Source organism: Molothrus aeneus, chromosome 3 (assembly GCF_037042795.1).
Source record: "Molothrus aeneus isolate 106 chromosome 3, BPBGC_Maene_1.0, whole genome shotgun sequence".
Taxonomy (NCBI): Eukaryota; Metazoa; Chordata; class Aves; order Passeriformes; family Icteridae; genus Molothrus; species Molothrus aeneus.
This window is the reverse complement of record NC_089648.1, coordinates 72,548,059-72,560,801: the sequence shown is the minus strand read 5'-3', so window position 1 is coordinate 72,560,801 and position 12,743 is coordinate 72,548,059. Positions and strand designations below refer to the sequence as shown.

The 12,743-nt window shown below is 42.9% G+C and overlaps 1 protein-coding gene across 1 annotated transcript in view; it reads right to left on the bottom strand.

The window, feature by feature from the left end:
- HS1BP3 (HCLS1 binding protein 3) overlaps positions 1-12,743 on the bottom strand; it is a 56,719-nt gene that overhangs the window by 30,750 nt on the left and 13,226 nt on the right. The window contains exons 3-4 of the mRNA XM_066545841.1: positions 10,133-10,340; positions 8,000-8,219 (exon numbers count right to left, since the gene is read on the bottom strand). Coding sequence (XP_066401938.1) covers positions 8,000-8,219; positions 10,133-10,340 — 428 coding nt within the window. The remainder of the gene's footprint in view (positions 1-7,999; positions 8,220-10,132; positions 10,341-12,743) is intronic.

Genomic DNA, 12,743 nt, shown 5'->3' with positions numbered 1-12,743 from the left:
AACTTTAGAGCTGTGACTTGTGTATCCACTCCCAACCTCTCTGACAGTGTGAGTGCCCTAGCTCTGATCCAAGGTATAGTTCTTTCTGATTGCCAGGTGCTGACATAGCAGCAACCACCTGTGCAATACACTCTCCTGAAGGAGTGCTTATGGATATGTCAACTACAAGTCCAGGAGTACCCAAAAATCTCAGTTTTCCTGAGCATAATTCCATTCAGTCTGCCCTCCCAAAGAAAGCCATGAGAAAAGAGGGCCAAGTCCTTCACATATCCAACTTGATTTTCCTGGCTGGGAAGTACAGCTAGGAAGGGGTCTCAGTTCCACTACTCAGAGCCACACAAACCTTTGTAGAGTTATCTCAAAAGATCAGGTTTCTGCCACTCAGAAGACTTTAAACAGAATGAATATGGATGAGTCTGTGAGATCCAGCAGTTAAACATGGTTTCATTTTCCATTGTTTTCTTTCCATCTCCCTCAACCTCCCATTTGTGGGGGCACAGCAAGATTTTCAGTAAGGAAACACATTGGAAGCTTTTCTCAGGAGATGGCATTGGTGGCAGAAAAGAAAGGAAAGCCCTCTGCATAGGAAATACCACTCACAAAGCACCTATAAAAACAAAAATATTCAGGAGATAAACTGAAGGGACAGAATTCCTGCATGGAGAGCATTCCTGCCAACCTGCTTTACTCCCTAGACACTCAGTTAAAACAGTCCAAAGAGAGGCTATAAGGTTGCCCCTAAAAAAGGCTGAGACCAGACAATTTCTGAAAAGTGAGGCAGGCTTATCCTCTAACTGGTTAGGTAATACAGAATTTTTGCTCCCTTTTCTCCTTCTCTCTTTGATGGAGAAGAACACTATACCAGACTATTATCTTTGGTTTTCAGAAAAATTTCATCTGTCAGTAGAAGACCAAGAGGGTTGTTTACTGGGATGTTGTGAGTTGCCAATCTGACAGCAGCTGGATTGGAATTGTGACAAATACTTGTGTCACTTGGCAAAGTGATGGTCAAGCATGCCTTGCAACCTAAGCTTGTGACTCAACAACTGACAGAAAATAGAGATTTGCCTGTTTAAATCTCTGAAGGCCTCACAGCTGTGAGCATAGATACACACACTGCTAGGAAAACAAAGCTCTATTTTGCCATTCATTGTTTTGACTATCTGAATTTTGTTAAAGAAAAAAATAACCTGTATCTTCACTCTTTGATGTTTTGACACCTTCACTCTCTTTTAGCTGACCAGGACAAACAGACAAGTTGTTTTCATGCTGTGTATAAATCCTACTGGATTCAGAGGGGAAGCAAACATGTACCTGGCTGGACCAAAAGGCAGCTGTGAATTTGTGAGTGGCTGAGGAGCAGGATGCCTGAGGAGTGGCAGCAATACAATCCTGCCAGCCAAGGAGCAGAAGGCACAGCAGCTGAATGCACATTTTGACAGGTTTGCTCCAGACCATCTGTCCAGCAGACAGCAGCTGCGCTGCAACACCACTCCAGCCTGCAGAAATTTTCTTCCTTGGAGGGGAAAATCCATGAGCAAGTACACTGCCCTCACCTATTACAGCTCTGGGCACTCCATCAATAAAACCACTTGGTTTTATTGATGGAGTGCCCAGAGCTGTAATAGGTGAATCCTGCTGAATGCAGGATTGTGCCCAGAGCTGTAATAGGTGAATCCTGCTGAATGCAGGATTGTGCCCAGAGCTGTATTAGGTGAATCCTGCTGAATGCAGGATTGTGCCCAGAGCTGTAATAGGTGAATCCTCCCAAATGCAGGATTGTGCCCAGAGCTGTAATAGGTGAATCCTGCCGAATGCAGGATTGTGCCCAGAGCTGTATTAGGTGAATCCTGCCGAATGCAGGATTGTGCCCAGAGCTGTATTAGGTGAATCCTGCCGAATGCAGGATTGTGCCCAGAGCTGTAATAGGTGAATCCTGCCGAATGCAGGATTGTGCCCAGAGCTGTAATAGGTGAATCCTGCTGAATGCAGGATTGTGCCCAGAGCTGTAATAGGTGAATCCTGCTGAATGCAGGATTGTGCCCAGAGCTGTAATAGGTGAATCCTGCTGAATGCAGGATTGTGCCCAGAGCTGTAATAGGTGAATCCTGCTGAATGCAGGATTGTGCCCAGAGCTGTAATAGGTGAATCCTGCCGAATGCAGGATTGTGCCCAGAGCTGTATTAGGTGAATCCTGCTGAATGCAGGATTGTGCCCAGAGCTGTAATAGGTGAATCCTGCTGAATGCAGGATTGTGCCCAGAGCTGTAATAGGTGAATCCTGCCGAATGCAGGATTGTGCCCAGAGCTATATTAGGCGAATCCTGCCGAATGCAGGATTCCCCTTAAGCTGATTTCTGCCTCTCCATCAGCCACTCTCAGCTGCCCAAGGTTTCTGGCAGAGGAAGCAAGATCAAATGATGCCACTTACTTCTTCCCCAAAGACAGAAGGCTGAGGCTGTTCTCAGCTCTTCTGCCACAACAGGGAAGAGGAAAGGAAAGGGAGCACTGGGATCAACAACTCAGGAGTCAAGCTCTAGCCTGACTGCCACTAAGGGGCTGGGAAACACAAAGGCGTAGGATGCAACCCAGAAACAACCCTGGCTTGTGTGCCAACCTACCCTCCCTCCTGCAGCCTGCCTGGCTCTACAGGCTCTGGCAAGGCCAGGGCTGGCTCCTGGCTGCTCATTCCCTGCCAATCTGCTGCTCCAAGCCATCACCTACTTCATCTGCAGCCAGCAAAAGCACTGAAAGCCTTAATAATCTCCTTACCAACTAAACCCAGCAACAGCAAACCTCTAGCACTGGAGGTGCTTGAGCTTGACCCCAGCAATAACCAGCTACAAAAAGACTTAAAAAACCCCTGGCAGAAGACACCCAAAAGGTCAGCCCTCACCAGCCCCATCCCTTCCTAACTATTGTCAGGACTCAACTGTGTCTGTATTTAAACACACCAGATGCAAAGCTTCCACCTACCCACGTGTCTGTATTCCTCAGGAGAGGCACAAATTTGGATGAGGAGAAGTCATAAGGAAATCCTCTGAAACAATAGTAAAGGCACAGAATCAAGATAGAAACTCTCCAGGAGCCATGATGAGACTGAAGAACTCTTGCCTAAGGAATACTCACCTCTGTGCAGTTTGCCAGGAAAAACCTATGCCTGGGGAAATACATGCTGTCACTGAAAGATTTAGGGAGGCAAAGGAAAAAGGACGGAAGGGAGGAACCCTGTGTGGAGGAGAGGCTCCTACAAGGGCTGCAGAGAGCTGATGAAGACAGGAAAAAAAAGCTCAGGAAAAGGTGGGTTCTCCCAAAGTGGTGAACAAATATTACCTCAGAAGGTAATTGCAGCTGAAGAAATGCATGCACTGAAAGGGCTGCTGCAAGTTTTAACCCACGAGGCAGCCACACTCCTTTTGCAGAATTGCTGCTGCTTTGTTCAGAGGAGCTGGTTCACAGTCATTTTAATCAGCTGCTGTCTGAGGTTTTTTGGAATGAACTGAATACAAGTACTAAATTCAGTTGTTGTGACTACAAAGTGGGAGGAGAGGGATGCTAAAGATCTTGGCTTCAAAATATAAACAGTGGAACTCTGTATTTCACCCACAGAGGAAGAAGACAAAACCCAATTCAGTTGCTGTGATGTGTTTTTAACTAGCTTTAAGAAGAATACCTGGAAATGTGAACTTCATCTTGCTTGGATTAAGCACCCAAACTGGATGCCTGACCTGTCTACAGAAAGTCAAGCCCTAAGGTAACTTGAGGGCAGAGTGGAGTAAAGATGGCAGCAGGCAGAAAGCTCTGTGGGTAGAAGAACAGGGGCCATACTAGTTTTTTGAATAATTTCTTCACAGCCTGGGCCTGAGCACAGGAGCTCAGTTCAACAATTCAAGCTGTTAGAACAGCCCCTGGTATACCCTGGCTTGGGACAACCTGCCTTCTCCCAAACTATCCCAATCACAGCCCAGGAGGGAGCCCAGGCCAGCAGGCACTTGCATTCTGGACACAGCCAACCTCACTGAGAGGACAGAGAATGTCATGGTACAGCCACAGCCAGACACTGGCCAGTCAGCCCTGGCTGAGCACTGCTGCTGCTCTGGATCCCTGCTGCACACAGCTCCCCTCACTCCCTGCCAACCTCCCTTCAAACCACTGGCAAATCACACCTTTTTTCCATTGCAGAATTTTCAACAGTACTATCAAGTTCAGGTGAATAGCTCATCCAACTTGCGCTTCTCTTCCAGGCCTTGTCCTTCAGATGTATTAGCCTCTTTCAGGCTGCTCTTGTTTCTTTCATTCCTAAAGGCATGTTAGTTGGAGAACTCCCTGCAACTGAGACTAGCCACATGATATTATTTTGCAATTTATGAGGAAAATCCTTTAAAACATTTTTTAAAAATACTGCGCCTTTAAAAACTCCAATACCAAAGCACCATAGTAGCCTACTAAGGATTTAAAAATATGTATCTGCAAATGGTGAGCTCTATGGATTTAAAGAAGAGTGACAAAGAGTGGTGACAAAGCTAAGTCAATATACCTAATATTGTCCCTACAATGGGGAGTTAATTATGTATCTGATTTCCTACTTATCAGGGAAATAAAATATTTTAACAAAGGAATATTATAGTGATTTTGACTCAAGAGAAAAAAAAAGGAAACAAAACCCCAAACCCAAGAGATGCACCTTTAAAAAATGCTATGAGAGATTTACAATGACTTACAAGTCACTGTATACTTAAAGTACTAAGAAGAGTGAAATAAAGCTATAAGTGTGCCACTGCTACAAACGTGAGTATACTATAATTCATTCCCTTATGCACAGCTGATATCAAAGGATAGTCTTACTCTGCATTAGGAGTTATTTTTCCTACAGGACCTGTATATTCTGTCCAAAGCTGAAAAGATTTCTACAAATGTCCAGGAAAACCTGCAGAGTAATTGGTGACAATACACTGGAATACCAGCACTCCAAACTATCAAGAAAGGCAGAGGGTGAAGAGAACATATTTCAATGAATTTCAACACTGCATCCCACAAATATAAGTTAATATTGAGCACCTTTTATTCTAGGAAGAACCTGGCTTCTGGGGTAAAAAAATATAAAGGAGGAGGCATGTTAAAAGATGAAAACTTAATCAGAAATATCTATTGTTTCTGACATGTTCCTGGTTTGGAAAAAGAGCAAAACCCCAAGCCCTCCTCTTGTTAAGAGGAGCAAAATCCTGTTAAGAGTAAGAATCCTGTTAAGAGTAAGAATCCCAGAATCATCCTGCTAACACAGAGAGAAAGCTTTGAGGCATAAGAACCATACAACAGAGAAACACGAAGTTTGTAGATCATCCTTAATACCCACAAAAGATGAGAAGCTGAACTGGCAAGTTTGTAGATCATCCTTAATACCCACAAAAGATGAGGAGCTGAACTGACATCAAAGAGCAGCTCAGACACAGCCCTGAAAGCGAGGCAGACAACCAGCACCACCGGGATGTCTCTTCCAGGCAAAAGGAACCAGCCCATTATGAGCTTCCACCTGGATGGACACCAGCAATACAAAACCAGAAAAAAAAGCCCCTAGCTTAGCATTTTACCCCTAAGGCCTGATATTTAACTGGATACTGGGTGGTTCAGCAGCACAGCAGCAGTGCTGGGCCAAATCCAACTCACAGCCTTCTGGCCCAGGAGAAGTTGTTACCAAATGAAGCATGCTGACAGCATATGGAGGCCTGTGCTACTGGAGCAGTTTCATCCTCATCCAGAAAGCAAAAAACCTGTAAGATTATGCCAAACACATGATTCAATTTAGGTTGGAGCTCTGCTGCTCAAAGCACTCTGGACACCACTACTTCACCAAATGGACTGGCTTGTTTCAGTGCTGACTGTACTGCTTTCCAAAGGTTTTTCAGAGGGGAAAGGAGCATGGATTTTTTTTTTCCTTTTAAACCTGAATTTACTAGGCACTAGGGGACAATTTACTACTAAACACATTTATCTATCTGCTTCACCTCCTGTTTATTCATTCCCATGCCAAAGTAACTTCAAGCACATGTGAAGCACTAAAGCTATGGGGCTTCAGCTCCCTCTTCAAAGCATGTAAGCACCAAACATTTTAACAGGCACAAAGACCCTAAGATGTCCCCTGAGAACTGCCTATCCACTGACTACTAAGCTCCTGCCTTTGGCCTCTCACCTAGACACCTCTTACTAGAAGGCACAGAGCTGGGATACAGTGCTGATGTACAATCTGATCTCCATTGATGTGAGCTGAAAATAACTTCCATGGAAGCAGGATGAGTTGCAGGAGAACAGAGACAATGAAAAATCCACCTCAGAATTCTTGTTTTCACTTTCATGTTTCTGCCCCAACACTGCACATGTGAGAATCACAGAAACAGTAATAAACAGATATGGAGATGTCTTTTATAGATAGCCAGCCACTGCTTTAGGGTGAAAAACATCTGACTGCATAACTGCTGCTGCAGAGCTGCAGCTCTGTCCCAGTGAAGACCATACTTCTTATATAAATGAAGCTATTTTGATTCAGTAAGAATTTTGTACTTGGAAGGAATGGAAGCAATAAACTAAATGAGGATTAAATACCAGGTCTTGTCATCCTTCAGTGCATTAGAAGACCAAAATAATCAAGATTTTCAAATGCTATGTCAAGCTGTGCAGAGCAGAAAAGCAAACTTCTTGCTTGTTTTGGCATAGCAAGCTTTTTACAGCTTCTATTTGTTATAAGTTGGAAAATATAACATTGCATTTGCTAACCCAATAGATCATTTTCCTATCCAAAAAAGGACAGCTGCTTTTGTAAAAATACAAACTAAGGACCATTTTGTGGGAAGTATTGCTTTATCTAACTTCTTGTTGTAAATAGTTACTTAAATTTTTTAACTCTCCTTAAACAAAAGAATAATTTTGATGCTGAGTAATTCAGCACATTTTATCAAAAGAGTAATAGTTAATGTTTTTCTGGTGAATCTTTTCTGATTTAAAGGATTAAATACTTCAAGTAAAAAGGACAATATCTGGGCATCCACAATTACATGATTATAATAGCAGGAGGAAAGTCCAAATGGTGCTTCCAGTATTATTCATCTTATTTGACCAAACTTAGTGTAGGAGACTCCAGCTTAGACCTAGAGTGAATGATCCCCCAGAAATGATTTAATGCCACTGGGAAACACCAAGAGAGGGGTCTGGCTTGTTACTCTCAGTTACTTCCTATTGCTATGCAGAAGCATTTTGAAAGCACAGTCTAGATCCAAGACAACACTCAGTGGTGGCTGGGACTCTGGGTGGCTGGAACCATCCACTTGGGTCAGTCAGTGCTTACTGAAGATCAAGAACAGCTACACCTTCTCCACTTGGACATCTAAAGCCTGAGACACCCTAAAAAGTAGTTGATATTCATGATCCGAGCACAGAAAAGCTTAATTTGCTTCCAGAGTTTAGTAGAAATCGGTTTGGAATTCAGTGAGAATTTCCATCTTGAAGGAAAGAAAGTAATTGGCTGAAAATTACTGGACACCCAGATACCAGTATCAGGAAGCTTTGACCCAATTACTGTTTCTCAAGCTGTTACTGCATATGCCTTAGTGGCATTTAGCATCTGACACCTTCAGACAAAGGAAAAAGGAAAGAAAAGGCACAAGTGAGCTCAAAAGCAGTTCCAGACACTGTAATCAGAGTGTCCTGTGTACTCCAGAAGGCACATCCACTGGATGCTCTGTGGTGGAACCCTGCAGTGCCCAGCAAAACACCTTCTGTAGCTGGGACTGCTACCAAGGCACTCATCATGTCCCTGTCACTTCAATGTCCTGAGGAATGCACTGAAAAGGCACTACCGAGTCTCTTCCCTCTATCAAAGCACCTCATTCATGAAGTGTAGAGGCCCCTCCTCCCCTGTGAAATTTAGCAATGTGGGGACAGTGACATACAACAGCCTTATTCAGAAAGGCTGAAGTCTAAATACCTAATTTACAGGATTTTAGGCATACCTGATTATACCAAGAGGGTCTAAAATTTCTTCTTCTTCCTCATCTCCCCCTTCTTTTTTCTCCCCTTTTGTGACATCTTCCACTGATAAAAGCTGTGAGATTAAGTCAGGTGTCTTCTCCTCTTTGAAAAAATCCAATGCCTCATTTTCTTCATCTTCTTTCTCCCTGTCATCAGGCATGTTTTTACCCTTGAAGTCAATGGCACTGGAAGATTTTGTTCCTGCAAAACATAGTAATGGAGGCAAAACTGAGTATACAAGATAAAAAATACAGTTTTTTAATACCTTGCACTTGTTGCTGAGAGTTTTGTTTAAGGAATGAAGGACATGATCAGCTTTTGTGAAACTCTTTCAAAACACTCCCACTGTTCCCTTTATGTGTCATCCTGTGTCTGATCTGTTTACTGATTCAAAGTAGTTAAGTAGAGAAAGATAGAGGAAATGAACTTTATCTGAGACACAGCAGCACATGTCAAATCTGTTATTTATGTTCCTTCTACAGTCAACAGAAACAATAGAATTTCCACGTGGTGATTCATCCTATCCAAATGAAGTCATGTGAGTTTCTCTCTGAAGTGCTTATTTCTCTTCTACTGGCTACAGAGACACTGTAAATACTCTGCATAGATGTAGGTAGTTAACTTTCACATAGCTAGTAGAGATAAAATCCTCTTTTTGATACAGTTTAATTAACTTGGGTTAAAATTAGAGCATTGGACAGCATGTTTCTACAGCAGCTCTTCAGTTTACACTGAAAAATGAAGCCTGAAGTTCTAACACCCTTCAGTATGCAAGATGCATCCAGCTCAGCAAATTCAGCCAACTGAAAAATAAAACTAAGTCTTCTCACCACACTTGTTCATGCAAAGAGCAGCAGAATGAGGAGAAAATGGTTCTTTGTTGGGGAGTTTCTGAATGTCCAGGGAAGCAATTTGAAATCATGAGCCCAGGTAAAAAAAAGGCTACTGAAAACTGTGATGAATAAAATTCATGGCTACACCATTTTGACTATTGAAGTAACATGGCATGGGAGACTCATCTCACCCAGCTTTTCATGTCTGCATCTGCCAAATCAGGGTAAGACTGACATTATTCTAATGCAAATTCTGATTTCACATTACTTGCATCCAACCTGCCCACAGAATGAAGTCCAGCCTAGTTTACCTACAGATGTGCACCATGGTTAGGTTAACCAGCAAGCAAAGATCAATCAACATAAATTCTGAATACTATGTGCAAGGGATCTGCTTCCAAGAGAATACTGCTCAGGGAAAAAAAACCCAAACAAAAACCTTACCACCTGGATTTTGCCATGCATAAGCAGCTTTGCCCCCTTTGACTTTAGGAAGCTCCCAGTTCACAGAACTAATCTGGCCACACCTGACACTTCTGCAAAATAGGCTGTTTACACTTGTTAGCTTCTTGCAACTTCACTTAAAAGTAACCCTCCACTAAGAATCCTGCACAGCACCAGGCTGGAGTACTCCCTGTTCAGCAGCCCTCAGGTGAATTAAAAGCAGAGAACTCATATGTTCCACCCATTCAGTAACTCCCTGCTATGCCCAAGAGACAGCAGAAAAGAACTGTAAGAATCACTAGACAAAACAACAAGAGCTGGACATAAAGCTAAGGAAAACTAAGAAAAAAAATTAAAACAAACTAAAAAGAAAAAAAAGCTAGCTATAGAATGTGTTTAACTAACAAAGAATCTGTCTTCCATTTAAATCATTCCCAGAGTAAATAATTTGCAGGAAAACCAGACAAAACATGGAAGAGTTGCTCACTAAGAGAGACCCTGCACTGTCCCTTTAGGGTCCATCTCCCCACTGAAAACATATGACTATTAAGCCTTCTAAACTTACATGCTCTGAAGTACAGCAGGAAATCAGGGACAGGCTAGCACAATGCTTGTTTTGTAGGTACCTATCAACATCTCTAAATGAGGCAGGTGTCCATTGAGAGGAGGGAGAAACACTAGCAAACATGACTGTGCAGCACTGTAAATGCACATGAGGATATTTTCAGGGACAGCCTTTATTCTGGCACTCTCTAGTTTTTGGCTGCCCAAGTCAAGAACTTAACACTTCCATAAAGCACATTCCTGGGAGAGGGGACACTCACGTCTTTTAGTTACCTAAAAATTCCAGTAACTCAGGACTCGTTGCTAGATCCTCATCTTTGGAGATGAATTTCATGATGTCATTGAACATAGCTCTTCGCTCAGAGATGTCAGATTCCCCCACAAAGAGAACTTTTCTAGGCAGGAGTGGCAGAGAGACCTGTGGATACCGTGCTGCCAGTCTCTGGTAGAGCTCCTCGATCTCGCTGTACTTCTTGGAAACCTGCAATGAAAATGTATTGCCTGGGTTCATTTCTTTACAGGTGAGACAGAAGCAGCAAAGCAGCAGTGAAGTGCTGTGAAACATTAACTGTGGAAGTGGAAAACCATGTATTAGCAAGGAGCTTTACATATGACCTAGCAAAAGCCTGTTATGTACCCAGTGAATCCTTAAGCATTGTTGCTAGCCTTCTAATTCTGTTATTAAAAATCCACTGCTTAATCGAGTTAAAGTTCATTCCAGAATTCATTTGTCTGACTCATCAGCTAATGAAATACTGGGAAGGTCACTGCTGCAGATACTTTTCTGACAGCAGGAATCCTTGTCCACTAAAAGTGATGCCCAGTCCTGAGAGACAGGAGGGAAGAAAAGCCCTGCCTGGTTGGTACATGGTGGAGAAAGCTGCCCATGTCTTTGCACCACTGTCCCACTCCTCACTCCTGGTGGCTTCAGTGCCCTTTGGCTGCTTAGGCCTAAAAAACTGTCACGTTTTCTGCCCTGAAGAGCACATGACACAAAAACCTAAGGGCAAAGAGCTCAGCTGACTCCTGACTATTTAGTTCATCCATGAGAAAATAAAAATCAACAACTTGGCCGTGGCCTAAAAGGTTCTCATACAGGGAGAAGATGCCAGCAGTGAATGGAGTCATTCCTTCTGTGGACAAAGACAGGAAGCCTGAGGAGAAATAAGGCTCAAGATATTACAAGGAAAGCAATAGCTATGGGAATGTTGGTTAGAAAAATTGTGGCTTTTATGCCACATTAAGTATTGAATTCAGTACTTTAAACCAATACACAAAACCCACACACAAACAAAACACTAAGTGATGTTACAGATGCAATGAGGGTGACTTCCCTGCTCTGTGGTGTTACACAGATTGTTGTATTTGTCAAAGCCCTCCCTGGATCCATAATCTACCAAACTGTTTCAATTAATACAGAGATAAAAAACTACTCCAAAAACAGTGCTAAGGGAGTGCATAAGGGACAAATACTCTTTTAGTGTCCAGCTCTAATCCTCCTGTAACATGTGTTGCTGAACTCTAGAGGAGTGAATCCTAATTAACACTGCAATATGTGCAGTATTGCGCATACTGAGATGGATATAGAAGAAGGAGAGACTCAAGCACCACATCTTGGAGTGGAGTAATGCAGAGTTCTCCCATCAACACAGTGATAAAGAAAGTCAACCTAACAAAAATCACAGAAGGGAAATGAGTTATAGATCAGTGCAGAATCCCTGCACTGCATCTATACAGGCAAACTAAACAGCATCAGGCATATTCCCAGCCACTGGAACCTGAGAGCACCTACTAGAAACCTCATTTACAGTGTCTACTGGAACCTGACAATGTCTGGCACAGTTTCTACACTCTGGGCAGCTATCATGCTCCCAGATAACTCTTCAGCCCAAAATCTGGCCCAGTGGAGAGACCCCAGAGCAGCCAGTTTGGGCACTGATGCCCACTGCAGATGGTAAGGAAGTTTAATGCTGTGCATGCAGCCAGACTGTGTGAGCTGCCCTCCAGGCCAGGGAACAGGCCCTGGCAGTAACAGGCACACCTCAGCCAGTTCACTGATTCAGATGTGGGCACAAAGAGCAATAACCACCTCAGCGTCACGCTTCCCTGCCTTTCGCAGTAATTATCAACCTAGATATGGATGATGATTTGGAAAAGCATTTGCATTTCAGCTGTACAATGTTCACTGTGGGTTCAGTGCCCAGGCACGAACGGCAAGCAGCTTTGTAACAAAGATCTGAAACACAACACCCAACCTGAGTCGACAGGGGAATGAAAACCAAGAATTTTAGACTTGTCTTGTGAAAGCAACAAAGGTAAAGTGTGAGTAACACTGTGCTCCACATGCCGGATCTGAAATGACATTCAGCAACCAGGCACTAAAGTGAGGGCAATAGAGATGTTCCAGAACATCACAATCTTCCCTCTGAAAGACTCCCCAAAAAGAGAGGGGAAAGCAATTCCAGACCTTCTGAACTGCTGTACATTTTTAGTTTGCTAGGTCCCAGTAGTGCTCTGAGCAGGGTAGGATGCCTGAGCCCCTCCCAAACATACTATGTAAGCACAAATATAAGGGCAGTAAGGAATTCACCGGTGCTCTTTCAAAAGAATAAACATCATTACCCTCCACCCAGGAAAAAAAAAGTCTGATTTGCAAAAAACATTTAACATCTAATTAATTTCAATAATAACTACCAAATTAATTTCTGAAAGCATTGCAAGACAGCAGCCAATCAAGATTATGCCAAAACAGTTTTTTAAAAATACTCTAACACTGAACTGAGATACACAAACTTATTTCTTTCCCCACTTAATTTTCATTCCTCCTCTATCAAAGTCTGTAAATTATTCATAAATCTCAATTTATGTCTAATTACACCACTGA